The following is a 20,764-nucleotide window of genomic DNA, read 5'->3' as shown; positions in this document are numbered from 1 at the left end:
AGTCAATCTTGGTTCAACCCATTCCCACTTCTGCTGAATTGAAGGGACTGACCTGGTGACTGAGGAATTTACTTCGCCTTAGCAGGAAAATCTATTAAGCGTTTTTATTCCAAGTTGCAAGCCACAACCTAAAGTAATCCATCTTCATCATATCCCTTTCTCATTTCTTCCTTAATTTGAGCCGAAACATCGAATATGAAGGGGTCAAGCTTCAACCCAGACGTCCCTTAAGAGACACGACTGGCGTGTTCTATAATTTCTTAACAAATTACGTGGTCATGCAAGCCAATTTTGGTCATTCCCTCTTGGAAGTATCCGCAAATGTTGCTTTGGAAATAACAGATTGTGTTTACACGGCCTATCTGCATCGTGCTTGTCCAGCTAATAAAAAAGGTTTTGACACAAGGCCAAGAAAAAACTAACTCAGAATTTTTTTAAAGAAAATGTTCTAACACACCATGTCGTGCAGATTAAGGCAAGGCTAATAATTGGTTTAAGAAGCTATCTATATATACATGTGCTCCTTTTAAGTTCTAACACACCATCTCATGCAAGTTAAGGCATAAGTTAAAACAACAAGATGACTAAACTTGCAGTTTTTCACTGTTTGTTAGGCTCCGTCTGCCTTCTGTGCATTGGCTTCAGTACTGATGCTAATAACCAGGTCGACAACCTTTACAGGTTGATCATGTCAAGAAGGTCACAGAACCCACCTCTTGCCGTTTCTTGGGCAAAACTTGGTACAACAGAGGAGCATCTGACCATGTTTGACAAGCCGCAAGATGGATCGATGGAAGCTGATAGGATCCTTAAGTTGCCAGGGCAACCAAAAGGGGTGAATTTTAATCAGTACTCAGGATATGTTACAGTTGATCCCAAGGCTGGAAAAGCTCTTTTCTATTATTTTGTTGAGTCCCCAAAGAACTCTTCCACTAATCCTTTGGTCCTGTGGCTCAATGGAGGTAATTATAAGGCAAAGTGACAGAAATATACACTAACCTTTGGTTCTGTCACAGCATAATATTCAGTATGACAATCTAATATGCATAGACATTAAGCTTGGTTTTTTAACCTTATCAGTTTGTCATTTCTTGCTTTGACCAATTTGTAGAATTTTGAAGTCTACATTTTCTAGCTTTCACTTCATATGCAAAGGCCCTTGATGGAATGATGGGTTTGATTGACAGGGCCAGGATGCTCCTCTTTTGGTTATGGAGCCATGATGGAACTAGGACCCTTCAGAGTCAAGAAAGATGGTAAAACACTCTTTAGAAATAACTATTCATGGAACAATGGTATGCAGACTCAATTACCTTCCTTGTTCATCTTCTTTCTCTTCTTTTCTTGTTAAACAAAAGACTAAATTGAACCATATGCGTATGACAGTGGCCAACGTGGTCTTCTTGGAGTCTCCAGCTGGTGTTGGGTTTTCATACTCAAACACAACTTCAGATTACCAACGAACGGGTGACATAAGCACTGCAAAAGATGCCTATACTTTTCTTGTCAAGTGGCTCCAAAGGTTTCCACAATACAAAACCAGGGACTTCTTCATAGCAGGGGAGAGCTATGCTGGCCACTATGCGCCTCAACTGGCATACACCATTCTCCTCAACAACAAGAATGCAAAGAGAACCATCATAAATCTCAAAGGCATAGCTGTAAGTTTTCAGCATTAGAATTTTAACTCTTCTGTGCATTTTCTAGTACTTATAATTAATCATTGCATGGAATTATACCTCATTTTGTATTGTTTGATTCTCTCTTTCCCTTCCAACAAATGGTGGAGTGTTTCAGATAGGGAATGCATTGATTGATGATGCTACACATATGGTGGGGATATTAGATTATTTATGGACACATGCCATGCTCTCTGATGAAACCAACAAAGGCATCCATTCTTACTGTGATTTTACAAATTTAAGTATATCTACCCAATGTGGGAGATTTTTGGGTAATGCTATTGATGAAATTGGTGATGTTGATCTGCACAACATTTATGCAACACCCTGCCTCAATGCTTCATCAAAAAATAGATCAAATGGTTCTGTAAGTCTTTTTATGCTTATTTTAAAGTTGTTCGTAGCTAATATATATTTATATATACAATCATTCTCTTAAAATGAAGTGTTTGCCAAATTCTTAATATTTTAATTTGTTTTAAACAGATTTACAAGTCCTTGTACCTTTAATTTGTCCTCACAAGTTAATTAACTTCATGTAAAATACATCAAAAGTTAATCTATCAATTTCATATTTTGATTTGTTTTGAGCAGATTTATAATCCCGATCCATGTTCAGAGCACTACATCAACTCATATTTGAATATCCCTGAAGTGCAAGCAGCTCTTCATGCTAATCGAACAACTTGGGGCTACTGCAGGTACTAATTAATTGCGATGATCAATCACAATTTATATAATTCATCTAAAAAATTCATTTAGACCACGTCTTAGAACTTTGGAATCTTGAAAGAAAAGAGAGAAATTACAAAGGAAATTACTTTTTTATGTTTGAATATGGAGGAAAACAAGTAAGAAAATAATATATATGTGTATATATATATACATATGTAACACATCAATTAATGAACCAAAAAATAAATTTACATATCATTAACCTTTGATTTTTCTTAATACTAAGTCATCATTGATCAAATTTTTATTCTTAGTATTATTTGAGAAAGAGATAATATAATAAATAATTTTAATTTTTTTCTTATTTTCCTTAGCTTTTCTTTTATCCAATAAAATCCTTGATACAAACAAAGCCTTAATGAATTCTAAATATATATATGCTTCATTGTTCTCTCATGCATTGTAATGGATATATATGCAGCTATTTTACTTGGACTGAAAGCCCGAGTACCATCCTACCCATCATCGAGCATCTAATGGCGAGCGGTATAAGGGTATGGATTTACAGGTAATTAGCTCGATGCCCCGCCCATTCATCTCAGGATCCATTTGGATAAAATACAATACTAATTTATACTTTGAGTCTTATTAAAAAAATCGAAGGCTTGAACTTCATGCTCTCAAGCACCTACCAATTGAGCGAAACTTAATTTTGTGAAGAAAATCATGTTAAAAAAATTAACAAAGAGATCGATACTTGCAATTCAACGCAGTGGGGATATAGATGCTGTCGTGCCAATTACTTCATCCAGGTACTCCATTAACACCCTCAAGCTTCCCATTGTTTCGGCTTGGCGTCCATGGTACACCAACTATGAGGTAATATATTTTAACATAGGGGCTCCAGCTCCACTGCTTGCTTATGTTTTCTTCCTGATTGAACTGTGGAGAAAGCCTACAAATTCTCACCTTACTGAACTTTCCACTGCTAACGTTAGTTTATTTTGGAATTAAGGTGGGTGGATATGTGGTACAATACAAAGGATTAACGTTAGCGACAGTAAGAGGAGCTGGACACATGGTTCCAACCGACCAACCAGAGAGAGCATTAACCATGATCTCTTCTTTCCTCCGAGGACACTTACTTCCTTCCTCATCGTGACACGAGAATTGTAGAATGAACCGAACCCTCCAAGTGTCGGATACCTGGTGTATGGGTCTTTGCTAAATAAGGTTAGCAGAATGAAGCCATTGCAAGATTATTATGTCATCTATTGTATGCATGTAGCATCCTTTTATCTTTTGAAGTTATAAATATGCAAAATCTTGAGGAACAATAAAGCAATATTACTCTTTAGTTTTCTTTGGAATGTCTTTCAAGCTGAGAAGGTTTACCTGCAAAAATTTTGAGTTTTAAGTTAATTATGCAGCTTGCACAGAAGGTGTTCTGCCATGAACAGAATTATATTTAGTGTTCAGCTAATGAATTAAGGTTATTTTTTATTTGAGAAATGTCTATTCCAATGGAAGAAGATAGAATTGTGGTAAAAATTGAATGTGAACATAAAAATTTAGACGCAAAAGCTGTGGTACACCAATAAACACATAATAGGATGGGAATAGATATTTTGGTGGAATTTGGGAATAATTACAAAAACTTTTGCATTATCGTTTGCAAAAGATATTCCAGTTTGTATGGCATCAAATTCTTTTGTATGGCATCAAATTCTTACTTTATGATTTTATTCTTACAAATAGATATTCCATGAACCAAACAGAATCTAAGTACATATTTTGGGCCAATATAAGACATATGAAGTGTATCCTTTTAAGGTTATAGTTCATTTGCTTTTCTATCTTTAAATATAAGATGGGAAAAGATCCAAACCCCATGTTTGGGAGGTGGGAGGTGGAGTTTGAGCCTCGTTTGGATTTGGATTTGAATTTTTATGGATTTGGACAAATATAATAAGAAAAACTTGTATTGAGTTTCATCCCAATTTACATGAAATCCACTCAAAACCCAAAATCAATGCTCCCAAAGACATTCAAAAAGCGTATTTTTAAAACATTATTACAAGTGATATCCCTAAAAAGTAGCAATGAGCAAAAGCTGAAGAAAAAAATTTAAAATCATCGTATGGAAGTTGAATCTTAAATGAAAAAGAAAAAAATCCCCTCGTAACATATCTTAAAAATCAATTTTTTTAAAATCCCAACTTGGAGATCCTACAAAATTTACTCATCCATGCATTTTTCATATATAATTAGTCTAGAATTTTTTTGAAGATTTCATGTATGCCAAGTTGAATATAGTCATGTACTACCATAAAAAATCCTACTCTAGGCTCTATCTTGTTTGAATTAAGAGACTGCTCTACTTTTGTCTTATTTCCAATTTCAGCAAACCAAAGACCCAATGCACCCAACAACAGGTTGGCATTCTTGTCTCTCAAATCGCTCGATCAAATCTACATAAATATTTTTCTGTGCATAAATTAAAGTGCTCTTAAAAATAAAAATTAAAAATTAAAAAATTTTGAAGGTATAATGTTAGTGTAGATGTTGAATGATGTGATGTCATGTCAACGAATGCATTGACAATGTAATAAATCATATGACGTAGGTGTTGAATTATGCAATGTCATGTCATCGAGTGACGAATAATATCATATGATGTAGGTATTAAATAATGCAAAGACGTATTAATGAAAGATGACATAATATCGTATAAATAAAGTAATTCTAAACGAACTCATTCATATGTCATACCTTAATGAAGGATAAAATGCAAATCAATGCTGGTTTCAAATGGTGAAACAAGGAAGCAACAAGCCCCTAACTTCATGAGGCAACTTGTTTGAAAATGATTGTGTTTGCTTTTGCTTGATGAAGAACAATGATGTTTTAAAAAAAAAAAAAGAGGTGGTTCAAAATCAATGAAATCAACCTACAATTCATGAAAAATATTTTTCGATGGACTAGAAATGTGAATTAGCCCCAAGTTTAAAAACTCTCTAAAAATTGTACTATTTTAAAATAGGGTATATTGAATTATAGGACATTGCAAAGATCCACATTCAATAAGGCAGCTCAATCTAGCGTACCTCGAAAGAAAAAAAAAAAGCCCAAGTTCAAAGCCAATTAAAGAATGTTTAGCTCATGATGGCCTTTGGATGAAATGAAGTAAAGGAATGTTTAGTGATTAAGAATAAATGATGACTAAATGTATGATTAATAAAACAATGATTTAAATAAAGTTTAATGCAAGTGGTCAATTTGTAATTGTAGACACCAAAAATCGAGCCCTGGTCTCATATCCCCATCTGTATTCACTTGCAACTAGGAAAAAAGAGCTCGGGAGAGCCCACTGGCCTTATGGGGCTTTTTTTTTTTTTTTTTTTTTAATGAAAACCTCAATTTCATTGATAGTTACAAGTAGGACACATAAGATTTAAAAATATACTATCAAAATCAATACTAAAAAAATCAATACCATTATTTAACTAAAACAATATAAACATGTCTATATGTAATCAAAACCAAACAAAAGCAAACATAAACAAATTTCCTGAAAAATAATATCAATTGCCTGCAAACATAAACCAGAGGAAAACAAAAAAAAAAATCAAATGATGACAATTAAAAGAAGGCTTGGAATACTCATCTTATCCATACGAATGAGACCTCTCATTTTATTTGGCAGCACATCACCTACAAAGTATCTCCTCGTATTACCTCTCTTACCTTGACAAGCCAAGAAATCTACCACCTGATTACCGTCTCTAAATTGGTGTTCTATAGAGAACTGAAGACCTTGTAACTCCTCTAAAAATTCCCAAAAGTCCCATAAGTACGAGAAGGAATAAATTCCATATGTGAGTCATCCTACCACCAATTCCAAGTCACTTTCAATACAAATATTCTGATATCTCAACTCTTTACAGAGTCAAACACCACTAGTAAGAGCCCACAACTCCGCTCCATTATTAGAACATGGCTCAAATTTTTCAGAGAAAGCAGCCTTAATACTACTTGATGAGTCGCAGATGATACCACCACCACCACAAGAACCCAGATTTCCTCTACAAGTGCCATCTATATTTAGCTTCAAGGAACCTACAGGAGGTTTTTTCCAGACTACTTTTAGAGAAATTCTAACCTTTGGTGTTTTTGTTTTCACCTTGAACTCTTTAAATAAACTCTTATCTATAGAGGGGTAAAGAATCCTTCATACCTTCTGCAATTTTTGCAAGTCAAAACCTCAGAGATAACCAAATTGCATTCCCCAACTCATACTTATATTCTATGCGGGCTTTACAACCTCTGAGTCATAGTCTCTAAGAAATTATAGTAGGTAACAAACCGATGATCGTATGTTTTTGGGTTGATTTTTTGGCATATATGAATCATCTACTAATTTTCACCCTCGATGATTCAACATCAAAATTTAGAATTCCCAAGAGAGATGTTTCTCTCTTCCATACCATACTTGCGATAGATTTTGTACTCGGAACATGATTAAGAGACTCCTTTTTTTATCTACGCAGCAGTTGCAACATGAGACCATATCAAATCCTAATTTTCGCACTCTCTCATCTACGGGAAGATATTGGAACATGGCTTTCCACATACACAGTGATACTTTCTTAGGAAGTAGTTTATGTCAGACCCACTTCTTCCATGAGAACTGCTCCCCTTTAATTCTTATCACCTCCCAAGCCGAGACGGTTGAAAATTTTCCATTTATGGAAGGCTTGCAAAAAAAAAACATGAGGCCCCACTTTGTGCTTTATAGACTACAACAAAATCTCATCCATTTTGGCGACCCCTACCAATTCTTTTAGCATATCAGTATCCCAAGGCCTTGTGAGGCCTTCTTCAAGTGTTTATAGTAAAAATGCACAAAGCCTCATTTGTGATGTGTAGGTTGGTGATTAGGTATGAATGTGATGGTGTAAAAGGATAGATTCATGACTTCACAAGGGGCACCGTATGGAGTAAGGACGATAGGATACGACTCATAGAAATCATAGAATTTTGTAGAAAGGAGTGTGAAAAAGAAGGGAAGAAGGAGATAAAGAAGAACAAGATGAAAATAAAGGAAAATGAGAGAGGGGGGGGGGGTAGAGGTAAAGAGGCATCGTGGCCTGTTGTATTAAATGCTGGATAGATTTGAATGTATAATTGGAGATCCCGTTACTATAAAAATTATGCATACTTATATGCCCTCTAGGTCAAACCTACACAATTATGTAGTTACAAATCATAAATTCAGGATATTAATCCTAATTATAAATTCAAAACATTTCTAGACATTAATTTTAATCATAAATTTGTCTTGTTTCTAACATTTATATCCCTAATAGTTATAGTTGAAAAAATTCTTATGCTATGAATGGTCATACCTAATGCTTGTCCACTCTATCACCCAATGATTGAGTGACATTCATGTCAGTGGGTGAATGTATCTTCATATCTTAAGGATACACTCATGACTTTTCTAGTTAGGCGAGACTCTATCCTATGCGTACGATTATAGTGTAGTAAAATTTAATAAACAGTGTTCCCTTTGGCTGCTCTATAGTTGCTTTTAACACTTATAAATAAGTGGTCACAACTTGTAAAAAAATGCATTACTAGTAGTGTTGACACCTTATTTCTTCTGAGGGTCAATTTAGTCAAATAATTGAGTCAATTTTGGTTTAACTGAGTAACTTACGAATAACAGAGGTTCAAGAGCATAATCAAATCCCTTCCACCCTTTTAGATATTTTTCTATGCAAATTATCGATCTAGGATACTGTGGAACTTCAAGTTTAGATCATAGGGGTTTTTTCTTCGAACAAGGGTTTATCCTTAATCAAATTAAGGATATTACCTCAAAATAAGAGAGAATTTGTATCCAAACACCTTTATGAGACAAGGAAGGGGTTTCCTTGTTTCATAGGGGCATTTTTGGAAATAGGGTGCAAAGGCAACATTCTCCCTTTGTTTTTTTCTATAAAAAGCAAGTTATGCCCTACATACAAGTTAAACATATGAATTCCGAGAGAAGGCTGTTGGAACTGGTGTGATCCCAAGAGGGGGATAAATTAGGTTTTAAAATATTTTTTCTAATTTAAACAATTACGCCAATTCACCACATATCATATCTCGTTCAATATTAAACACGTGTATGTAAAATGATTAAGCTATTGGTTCATACATACACGTGTATCTCATTCAACGTAAATGTGTGCATGCAACTAAATATAACAGTAAATAAATAGGCATACACATACTGAATTTAAAGTGCAGTAATTTGAATGAGATAGAGAGAGACACACACACAAGATTTGTTATCGAGGTTTGACCAAAATCAGCCTACGTCCCCGCCTTGAGCATACCCCCTTAAGGATTCCACTAAACCTGCTCACTTAACTGGGCAGAGCAAAAGCCTTTTACATCCTCTCCTTACGAGGCGAGGAAACACCAACTAAATTACTAGGCTGAATCGAACTAGTCTCACTTACGGGGCTGAAACTCCCCAGTTCAATTCCGGGCTGAACTGAACCGATCTCATTTATGGGGCTGAGACTCCTCAGTTCAATTAACGGGCTGAACCCAACTGTTACATAAAACCCATTTTTGTACATGAAAATGCTTCTGAAAAATACAAGCAGAAATGTACACAATAAAGCTCAATACATGCACTTTAATATGATATGAGTTATGCTCAGTAGAGTAAGGGTGTTTCTCTAAATAAATATTCTAATCTTTGAAGAAAGATATATATAATAAAATGCTTCAAAGATTTGAACCTTGATAAAATATTCTCCTAAAAATATTTTTCAAATGCACCGGAGAATCAAGGGTTTGCTTTAAAAGTATTTTGGAAAAAACTAATATGTAAGATCTTTGATATGAAACATGCAATAAAAGCTTTAAAGATCAAATGTAAAACAAATATTTTCTCCAATGAAGATTTGCAATAATATTGTTTGGAGAAGATAAGATTTATGCTCAAAACGTTTTTGCAATAACTATACTTTAAAAATAACAACCCAATAAAGATACTCTCTTAAAAAAAAATATTTTCAACAAAAGAGTCAAAGAGAAATTGGAGAGTATGAAAAATTTGACCCCAAAATGATTTTTCAAGTAAAAGAGTGTGTGAGGGAACTTTGATTAGTAAAAATGTTTGAGAGAAAAATTAGGCTAATCAAAGTTAATAATCTTGGCTTATGAAGGGGTATATATAGACTTTCTAAAAATTATGATCATTGGGGACACGCTCGGTATTTTGAAAAAGATTAATTAAAAATGAATGACGTTTAAGCCCTTAAAAAATTTCCAACCCGAGAAGTTTCAGGTGGCTAAACTTTAGTTCGGTCGCCCAAATAAACCCAACTAAAAAAGCCATTTTAAAGAGTTTGGTCGCCCAAGTCTAGGTTCGATAGACTGAATCAAAAGTCAGAAACATTTGGCGCGTAGTTCGGGTGCCCGAAGCTAAGTTCGGTTAACCGAACTAGACAATTCGGTCGCTCGAGGCATATTTGAACGTGGAGTTCGAGCGCCCGAGTCGGTGAAAAGCATTCTGACATAGGTTCGGTCGCCTGGGGACACTCAGTTCAAATTAGTTCAATCACCTGAACCAAGTCAAACTTTTGACCGGACAGTAGTTCAGTCGCTCGAATCAGTTTGAACTGCCTTGGTTCGGTCACCAGAAACCTCACAAAAATGCATTATTTGGTATTTTGAACCTATTCAACCATGTGTGAATAAGATATGGCTTTTTGTGCAAAGGGCTAAGAGTCCTACGGTCATTTTCTTTGCACTAAAATTTTCCTAATAATATGAGAACTATGTTAGGGCTTTGTGCACTTAAGTATAAGAACCTAAGGTCTATCTAAGGCCAAAAACCTGGCGTCGGTCGACTTCCTAAGGTCATTTGGTTCCCTATGGTCAATCTACGGTCATCTGAGCATTCAAAACATATCATGGTGAAGCATGCAATATTATAGACCAAATAATAAAAATAAATGCAATACAAATTAAAATCAAAATGTCTTCTTCTCTTGTTCTTCATCTTCAATGAAATTCACTAAGAGTGTGTGAACTTTATGTCCCTGTTGGCTTCCATTTTGCAGTATCTTATGTTCGTGCTAAAATGACAACCTGTTTAAACACTAAACGCACACATAAGATACTGGTGGTTTGTCAGCGTCAAAATAGAGATCATACTCAAAAAGCCAACAAAGGCATATATATGTTTCGAGAGAGGCCACACGAGAGAGAGAGAGAGAGAGAGAGAGAGAGAGAGAGAGAGAGAGAGAGAGAGAGAGAGAGAGAGAGAGAGAGAGGGATATGAAAGATTACACTCAAACCTTGGCCAACAAATTTTCTTCTACAAGTGGCCTATCGTAAAATCATTATTGAAGAGACCTATCGGGAGGTTGGAGATTGGTCAGCTCACCAAGGCTTGGATTCTTAACTACCAAAAATAATATTTATAAAACCTAACTATTCCCAAGTTCAATAGAAAGTGGGGAAGTCGAGTGTCGATCCACAGGGACTAAATTGTGCAGTTGTAAACCTTTTCTCAATCAGTTTATTAATGCCTTATGTAAAAAAGAAAGATAAAAATATGATATTTTGCAATGGGTTAAAACTAACTAGCTACAGGAAAGCAAGTAAAAACTATGTTACCTTACTCTTATAAAGCAGTTCTGAGATTATGAATCAGGTGATGGACTTCTTGTCTCTGACTATGTTCAACCAGAAATACATAAGAGTACTAACCTAAGCCGTCTCAGGTTATTCGAGGGCACAGAGTAGCAAGGGTGCACGAACTGTCTAGAGCACAATCACGAACTATACCCTATCTCAATGATCATGAACACTCTGCATATCCATAGCCAACTACTTATCCTGACTGAAATAATAGTAGTGTTATTCTTTACTACAGCCTTACATCATTCATCAAAGTAATAAATCAAAAGAGGTAAAGGAAAGCATGTAAAAGAAAGTAGTAAAGAGAAAGCAAGTAAGAGATTGATCCTTTGTATTTAGTACTTCGGTCACCAATCCCAGAAGGAACAAGAGAATGAACATGTAATATACATAAAGATTACACAAACTTCGCTGGTTGTCACAAGCCGCTAGACACTTCGTGCACACATTGAAACAGGAATTGAAATCTACTCTACTCCTACTCTAACTTGGCTCTCAATGATGTCTCATGTCTCTCACTAACCTAAGAGAGGCCAAGAGGGAACCCCGAGCTCATGTTCGTAGTGATTACTTATAGGCTCTAGGGTTTACAAAGTTTGTTTCATAGTTTAGGAAAATCTGCAGCATATCTCGCGTAGAAAATCATTGTTGTCGACCAAGTCGCTTCTATGACTTCCTTGTGTGCGCCCTAGTCGATTCTCCCAAGAAACTAGGGATTTGAATCATTAGCATGGTTGACTCAGTCGTGCATGGGGTCTTGCTTGTCGAGTTGATGGTTGAGGCTTGCAGGATCTCAAACTTTGAGGAATCTCAGGAACTTGACATAGTCGCACCTCATCGCCTCTCTAGTCAAGCACATCATTGAGGCTCTCGGTATTTCTAATCTCAATCTTGCCTCAATATCTCGACATGGTCACCCTTGAGAATCACTTGGTCACGGGCTTGGTCGACCCTTGCAGAAATTCTTCCTTAGTCCGAACGTTGGATTTTTCTAATGAGGACTTGGTCGCCCCTTGTGTTGCTAGTCGCACCCCTTGGTCAAGCAAAGTCTTCTCTTCCTTTGAAGGTGGGGAGTTTGGTTGAGCATCTTATTTGAGTTTTGTGTGTCCCCAAATTCTCTTTTAGCTTCTTGTACGCCTAATTCCTTGGTTTTAACCTGATTTTCTTGAAAAGTCAAACAAACCTTACATAGCTCTGAACAATGATAACTCTAAGTAATTACATAATAAAATAAGGATAAACAAAGGTAAATGAGGGTCTAAAATCATGCATTTTAGGGACTCATCACGACCCCCAACTTACACTTTGCTAGTCCTTGAGCAAAGCTAAAGCTAAGAAAACTACTAAATCCTATCTACATCCTCTTTCATGGGAAACATGGTTGCATTTACCATATGCAACAATGTTTTAAACCCCTAGGTTGATCCTCGTGGACGAGTCCTAGTCTCATGAAAATTTTCAAAACGATACTGACAAACACCAATTTCAATGAACATAAAATGAAAATACACATGCAACACAGATATACCATTTCACATGTAAGAATATCACCTAATTACATGCGAGCTCATTTCTTCGCAACTCTGCTATGCACTCAAATTCGAAGCAAGTTACTAATGCAATTCTTATTATTATATAGTCATTAAGAACAATGTCCTCACATAAAGCCAACCAGCAATTACAATTCAAAGTTAATGTAGCCATATAAATTCAAGTATAAATAAGTGAAATTACAAGTCATGTGTAATGTGTATGACTCATCACACTTAGGAGAACCAAGGACACCTATAGAACAGTTGTTTTGACTCAGCCTTATAGGTAAACTCTAAAAAACATTCAAAATATGGGTTCACCCATCATATGTGAGTAGGAGTATCATGATCAAACATCCCTAAAACTTAAGGTGTAGTCCCAAGAGGAGGTGAATTGGGTTTTTTAATTTTTTTATAGACTATTTATAAATTCACAATATTTTTGTTAATTTATCAATCACACAATAATACTTTAGGTATTTAAACAATCCAACACTCACAATCAATCTCAACACAAGCAAACAACAACAAATTATCCAAACAAATACAATAAACAAGTTGCAGCACTTTTGTCGATTCCAAACACTCAAAGCGGAGTTTGCTTATAGCCTTGTGGATATTTGATTCAAACCCTATTAAGAATGAAATTTGTTTGCTATTTTTTTTAAACTAAGATTTCCGCAAACGATCAACGTACTCCTTGTAAGGTTTTCACAAAGATCAACGTACTTTCTTAAGTCAAAAGTCTTCTCAATCTCAGTTTTGGATTTATGCACTTTGAAGACACACCACACAATTTATATATGTAGAAAATAAAGAGTGAGGTTAAGAGTGAGACCGAGATTTTTTACGAGGTTTGGCTTATCCCCATCCTACGTCCTCGGCTTAGGCCAATACCACCTAAGGTTTCCACCATACCGTTCCTTTCCGAGCGGAACAAACCGTTATAAGCCTCCTTAAGAGTAGAGCCCCCTCTCCAAGCGATACCCCTTGCTTGGTCCAACAATCTAAACAACCTTGAACCGTTAAAATCTACAAGAAGAAGAACAAATATGTGGGTACTAGATTGCTCTCAGATAGAGTTGGTTAGTAAAATTTCAAACACTAATATACTTCAATAAAAATATCAAAAAGAATGAAGTATAAAGCTTAAGAATTATATCACCGGTGTTCTTATCTTGATAAGATTCAAGAACTCAAAACTTTTGCTCAAAGGAGAAGTCGGAATCTCAGAATATCTTAGTAAATTTGCAGCAATTCAGTAAGCAAGTTAGCTTTGAGAGCAAGAGAGCTTTGAGAGATGATTTTCAATTCTTGGTGTAATTTGATTTTCATAAACCATGTATTTATAGGCTTAGAAAAAGTCTAATTTGTGCTGCCCGAGATTACTTGGAGTGTCCCCCAAGTTTTTAAAAAGTTTGGGGCACAAGTAATTTAAATTTAAAATCAAAATATTTAAAAATATGGTTGTTGCCGAAGTTCAATAGCTTGAACTATAGGTTTAGTCACCTAAGCCTTCAATCCATTGTTTTATTTTTTCTGTTGAAAATAAGGCCAGTCGCCTGAGGTCAACTTCAGTCACCTAAGGCTACACTGCCTCTTCAGAACTACTTCAGAAAAATCTTCAGGCGCTTGTACTTAATCTTCAGTCGCCTGAGGAAGTTCTTCAAGCTCCTGAACTTATACTTAAGCCGCCTGGTGATAAGTTCCAAAAACATATGATTTTAGACTCTCATTTACCTATGCTTATCCTCCTTTCATTATATATATATACCCATAGTTATCATTGTTCAAAGCTATGCAAGATTTGTTTGTATTTTTCGTAAAAACAGGTTAAAACCATGGAGTTTGGCATTACAAGAAGCCAAGGAGAATTTTGAGGAATTAAAGCGCGAATTCAGATGAACTCCAAAAGCTTCAATGCAAAATTGGACACGAAGATTGTAACAACCCGAAAAATTTTAAATAATTTAAAATTATAAGAAGATAAAAGGGGAGGAGGAATGAGTTGGAAAAGGGTGTGGTAGCAAGCATTCATCAATGAATGGATTGGTCTCGCCAACGAACGTTCTACTTAGCTCGTCGACGAGGTTACGTGTCTCGTCGATGAGGAATTACTGAGAAGGGGTTTTTATAGACTAAAATTTGTCGACGAGTTGGCGTGTCTCGTCGACGAATCGACGTGTCTCGTCGATGAATCCTTGGGTATAAAAAGTGCTTTTCTTTCATTTCAGCGCAGAATTCTTGCATGCTTTCCTTCTCTCTCTAGAAATTCGGCCATCCTCCCTTCTCTCTTCGATTTCGGGCTGGATTTCCGCCGTTTTGACAATTTGAAGCCACCACGACGCTCCTAGAAGAGCTCTCTACAAATCTACTGGAGTGGATCGTCAGTAGAGCTAGTTGGGAATTCATCCCAATTTAAGGGTAAGGCTTTTATTCGGTATTTACATTTTCCATAGTTATAAGAAATGTTGTACCCGGACAAATAATGATATTTTGTTCTAGGGAATGTGGATTTCAAGGTGTTGAGCGGGGAACCCTACGGGTGCAGAACTGATTATTTTAGGAGGTTTTTCAGGAATTAGGTAAGGGGAAATATTTTATAGTAGCTTTTAGTAATTATTAAAATGACTAATTTTGGATAAAAATCCTACATATACAGGTATAATTTTTCTGAATCAAACTAGTATTGAAAATTACTATTTTAATTATATATGTATTAAATTGGGAAAAATTGTGTGGTTGAGACCATTTTGACAATTAAATGATTATGAGCATAGTGGAATGATGAATTCATTGAGATTGTGAATGTTATTTGGCTATAAATCTTGTTTGGTTGAATATACTAGTTGGATTGTGAACTTTGTTTGGCTGAAAATACTAGATGGTTGAGTATACTGTGGTAATTGCGTTGACATGGTTGATTAGTCAAGTGTGTTATTGATCTGTGGTGTGGTTCATGTAAATGACGATATAACGTTGGCAGTGGTATGAGGATTTGGTTATATCGTACCTGGTATAACCGTGATGTAACGTTGGCAGTGGTATGAGGAGGTTGTTATATGGGCGTTTATACTGGGAGGTAAACATTGGCAGTGGTATGAGGAGGTTGTTTACCTATTTACCATGAACATATTGATAAGTTTGTCCTGAGTGGACACTAATGCTGTGTGTTTGATTAGTCTTGTGTGGACACTGATGTTGTGTGTTTGATTAGTCCTGTGTGGACAAGTCCTGTGTGGACACTGATGTTGTGTGTTTGATTAGTCCTGTGTGGACCAATCATGTGTGGACACTGATGCTGTGTGTTGATTAGTCATGTGTGGACACTGATGTTGTGTGATTGGATCCTGTGGGGATTGATTATGATATGGGTGTATGCGTGAAATTCTATGGCGCGATTGTGTCGGCTGTGTACGAATGTTAATTAATTAAGTATTTAAGGTAAAGTAGATTACTCCACACGAGGGCTTGCTGAGAAAGGCGAGTACACTGGTAATTAATTGTGGGTACCAGAGTAGAGGGAAGTCACTTGTATGGGTGGGTAATCTTCCCTATTCTCGGTGACTTTACCTAAATACATAACCCGAGGGCTTATTGAGAAAGGTAAGTGCCCTGGTGTTAGCACTAGAGCAGAGGGAATCTACTTATATGGGCAGGTAGATTTCCCTATTCTCGAAAATTAACAATAAAATACTGATGGCTGTGAATATGCAAATGGACAATAATGAAGTTGATTTTTTGTGATTTTGAGTATGACATCTGGGTTACTTGTGGACTGTGTGTACATTTTAGATTGATATTTTAATTGTATTATAAACATTTCAGTCACACACTATTATAAACTATTTCTTCCTTACTAAGAGGTGTCTCACCCCATTTTTTGTTAACATTTTTCAAGATATCCAGGTGATCGAGCTTAGATAGGTTCAAGGCGGGGGTAGTTTTGTGAGTTTAATATAGCAGATCGGATATGTGTTAGGTTATGTTTTATATATATTAATGCTGGTTATGCAACATGGATAATTAGGTTTTATTTATTACGGGTCGATGTATGTAAATATAGAACTCTCGCATATTATGTTTGAGGTTACTTTATTATTATCCACTACGTGAATGGTATCAGTGACGAGTGGCGTCTTCACAACACTCCGGGCCCCACGTGGCGGGTCTGGGGCATTACAGTTGGTATCAGAGCATAATGGTCTTGCGAACTTAGGAAGACTAATACCAGAGTATAGGTTGACTTGAATGGGGGTAGGAATGGGTAGATTAGGGTGTTGATTGGAGTTGAGTTGTTTCCTAACTTGGAGGCAAAAATCCCTTGACGGACTTCTGTGATTTTCTGAATCAGTCGAAGGTTTCAGAAAACCATGGTAAATCCATCAACTGTGATGTTTCTAAGTTGTGGAACTAAAATTTGGAATTTGATTTTGAAGGTTAAGAAGTTTGTGGATAAATTGACGTGGATGTTTAATTGAGGATATGGATGGTAATTCGGTTTTATATTATGTGATTATGGTATATATAAGGGTGTGGAGATTTTTAAAATTGCTTTGTGTACATTTATATTCAGGGATGGATCCTAGAGGCAAGGGTGTGGACGAAGGAGAAGGAAGCGAAATGCGAGCTTCCAGCGGGGACGTGATTGACACCTCTCGGCTGTTACAAGGAATAGCTCGTCAAGTTAGGGAAATGAGACGGGATTTTGGGGGAATGAGTTATCCACCGGTGCACCAAGGTTGCACCATTGATCAGTTCACTCGTATGAAACCCTCGTTCTTTGAGGGTTGCACCGACCCAATAAAAGCTAAGATGTGGATACAAGAAATGGAGAAAATTCTTGTTGTGTTGAATTGTACCGAGGAGCAAAAGGTCCTTTTTGCTACTTTTAAATTGGTCGGAGAAGCTGAACGGTGGTGGCATGCGATGAAATTGTTAGAGGAAAAGCGGGCGATACCAATGGTGATGACTTGGGGTCATTTCAAGCAGGTCTTCTATGATCAATATTTTCCCGCCACTACCAGAAATGCAAAGGCAGAAGAATTTTTCAGCTTGACTCAGGGGCGCCTCACTGTTCAGTAGTATGCCGCTAGATTCCTAGAGTTGTCCCGTTTTTCACCTTCTGTGGTTCCAAATGAATATCAGAAGATGAGGTGGTTCAAGAGGGGCCTGAATCAGAGGATCCACGAGCATATGGCGTGTCTACAGATTCAAGATTTCACGGAATTGGTGGAGAAAGCTACAGCTGCAAAGTTGAGTCTGCAGAGGGGTACAAAGGCGTTTGAGCAAAGGAAAAGGCCTGCGTCTCCACGATCCCAATCGCCTGTCAAGAAAGGGTCGTGGAGAGGAGATAGAGATGTGGTAGGCTAGGGATTAGAGAGAAAAGATCAGGGATGGCATGGTGTAATCAACGGCATTGGGGAGAATACCGGAGTAGGAGTTTAGTATGTTATAGATGCGGCAAAAAGGATCACATTGTTCGGGAATGTCGAGAACCACCAAATAATGTACCAACTACGAACCAAAATCAAAATCAAAGGAATAATTCGGTGCCTCGCGGCGGCGGAGGCCCGGCGGGTGTCTACGTGTTGGGTACACCTAAGGAGGGAAAGACTAAGGGCCCAAGCAATATGCTTATGTGTAATATGTTTACATTAGTATGTCTATTAATGTTGTGTGAATTTGCATGATTTGATGTTGCACATGCTAGAATTTCTTGGATTTTGTGAATGTGGTTAGTTAGCTTATTGGTGTGTAAATGGGTGACTAACAAATTTCGGGGGCGAAATTCTTTTAAGAGGGGCAGAATGTAACAACCCAAAAAATTTTAAATAATTTAAAATTATAAGAAGATAAAAGGGGAGGAGGAATAAGTTGGAAAAGGGTGTGGTAGCAAGCATTCGTCGACGAATGGATTGGTCTCATCGATGAATGTTCTACTTAGCTCGTCGACGAGGTTACGTGTCTCGTCAATGAGGAATTACCGAGAAGGGGTTTTTATAGAATGAAATTCGTCGATGAGTTGGTTGTCTTGTCGACGAACTATGTACAAGACTCGTCGACAAATCCTTGGGTATAAAAAGTGCTTTTCTTTCATTTCAGCGCAGAATTCTTGCATGCTCTCCTTCTCTCTCTAGAAATTCGGCCATCCTCCCTTCTCTCTTTGATTTCGGGCCGGATTTCCGCCGTTTTGACAATCTAAAGCCACCACGACGCTCCTGGAAGAGTTCTCTACAAATCTATTGGAATGGATCGTCAGTGGAACTAGTTGGGAATTCATCCCAATTTTAGGGTAAGGCTTTTATTCGGTATTTCCCTTTTCCATAGTTATAAGAAATGTTGTACCCAGAGAAATAATGATATTTTGTTCTGGGGAATGTGGATTTTAGGGTGTTGAGCGGGGAACCCTGTGGGTGCAGAATTGATTATTTTAGGAAGTTTTTCAGGAATTAGGTAAGGGGAAATATTTTATAGTAGCTTTTAGTAATTATTAAAATGACTAATTTTGGATAAAAATCCTACATATACAGGTATAATTTTTCTGAATCAAATTAGTATTGAAAATTACTATTTTAATTATATATGTATTAAATTGGGAAAAATTGTGTGGTTGAGACCATTTTGACAATTAAATGATTATGAGCATAATGGAATGATGAATTCATTGAGATTGTGAATGTTATTTGGCTATAAATCTTGTTTGGTTGAATATACTAGTTGGATTGTGAACTTTGTTTGGCTGAAAATACTGGATGGTTGAGTATACTGTGGTAATTGCGTGGACAAGGTTGATTAGTTAAGTGTGTTATTGATCTGTGGTGTGGTTCATGTAAATGAAGATATAACGTTGGCAGTGGTATGAGGATTTCGTTATATCGTACCTGGTATAACCGGCATATAACGTTGGCAGTGGTATGAGGAGGTTGTTACATGGGCGTTTATACTAGGAGGTAAACATTGACAGTGGTATGAGGAGGTTTTTTACCTATTTACCATGAACAGGTTGGTTAGTTTGTCCAGTGTGGACCAGTCCTATGTGGACACTGATGTTGTGTGTTTGATTAGTCATGTGTGGACCAATCCTGTGTGGACACTGATGTTGTGTGTTGATTAGTTATGTGTGGACACTAATGCTATGTGATTAGATCTGGTGTGGATTGATTATGATATGGGTGTATGCGTGAAATTCTATGAAGCGATTGTGTCAGCTGTGTACGAATGTTAATTAATTAAGTATTTAGGGTAAAGTAGATTACTCCACCCGAGGGCTTTTTGAGAAAGGCGAGTACACTAGTAATTAATTGTGGGTACTCGAGTAGAGGGAAGCCACTTGTATAGGTGGGTGATCTTCCCTATTCTCGGTGATTTTACCTAAATACATAACCCGAGGGCTTATTGACAAAGGTGAGTGCCTTGGAATTAGCACTAAAGCTGAGGGAACCTACTTGTATAGGCGGGTTGATTTCTCTATTCTCGGAAATTAACAATAAAATAGTGATGGCTGTGAATATGTGAATGGACGATAATGGCGTTGATTTTGTGTGATTATGGGTATGACATTTGGGTTACTTGTGGACTATGTGTACATTTTAGATTGATATTTTAATTATATTATAAACATTTCAGCCACACACTATTATAAACTATTTCTTCCTTACTGAAAGGTGTCGCACCCCATTTTATGTTAACATTTTTTCTGGATATCCAGGTGATCAAGCTTAGATAGGTCCAGGGCAGGGGTAGTTTTGTGAGTTTAATATAGTAGATCATATATGTGTTAGGTTATGTTTTACATATATTAATGCTGGTTATGTAACATGGATAATTAGGTTGTATTTATTATGGGTTGATGTATGTAAATATAGAACTCTATCATATTATGTTTGAGGTTGCTTTATTATTATCCACTGCGTGAATGGTATCAATGACACGTGGCATCTTCACAACACTCTGGGCCCCGCGTGGCAGGTCCGAGGCACTACAAAGATGATGTTCGACCATGTGGTGCGACAAGAAAACCACAGGGGCGGCGTCTTCAACCGCAAACTCCAGGGTTCTAGGTGAGATCGAACTGCTACAAGGTTCGACCAAGTGCTCGACCAAGTTACCACTGGGGCGACCACGTCGAGATATTGAGACAGAACTGAAATTCAGAAT

At 36.8% G+C, this 20,764-nt stretch overlaps 1 protein-coding gene across 1 annotated transcript; it reads left to right on the top strand.

Annotated features, from left to right (window-relative positions):
* The first annotated feature begins 535 nt into the window (after positions 1–535).
* Positions 536–3,720, top strand: LOC131147815 (serine carboxypeptidase 1-like). The gene is made up of 8 exons (XM_058097407.1): positions 536–962; positions 1,188–1,295; positions 1,387–1,661; positions 1,798–2,049; positions 2,277–2,383; positions 2,839–2,925; positions 3,131–3,236; positions 3,373–3,720. Exons 1-8 carry the CDS (start codon positions 581–583, stop codon positions 3,517–3,519), a joined length of 1,464 nt encoding a protein of 487 aa, XP_057953390.1. The 5' UTR covers positions 536–580; the 3' UTR covers positions 3,520–3,720.
* Positions 3,721–20,764: the final 17,044 nt, after the last annotated feature.

Source organism: Malania oleifera, chromosome 2, assembly GCF_029873635.1.
Source record: "Malania oleifera isolate guangnan ecotype guangnan chromosome 2, ASM2987363v1, whole genome shotgun sequence".
NCBI lineage: Eukaryota > Viridiplantae > Streptophyta > Magnoliopsida > Santalales > Ximeniaceae > Malania > Malania oleifera.
This window is presented reverse-complemented; position numbering and strand designations above follow the sequence as displayed.

What these genes read in the sequence shown, in the direction of transcription:
- LOC131147815 (XM_058097407.1), top strand. Translation starts at nt 581, where the DNA reads ATGACTAAACTTGCAGTTTTTCACTGTTTGTTAGGCTCCGTCTGCCTT. An exon ending in TAAATCTCAAAGGCATAGCT is followed by an intron (nt 1,662 to 1,797) that starts GTAAGTTTTCAG and finishes GGAGTGTTTCAG; the next exon opens with ATAGGGAATGCATTGATTGA. An exon ending in CATGGTACACCAACTATGAG is followed by an intron (nt 3,237 to 3,372) that starts GTAATATATTTT and finishes TTTGGAATTAAG; the next exon opens with GTGGGTGGATATGTGGTACA.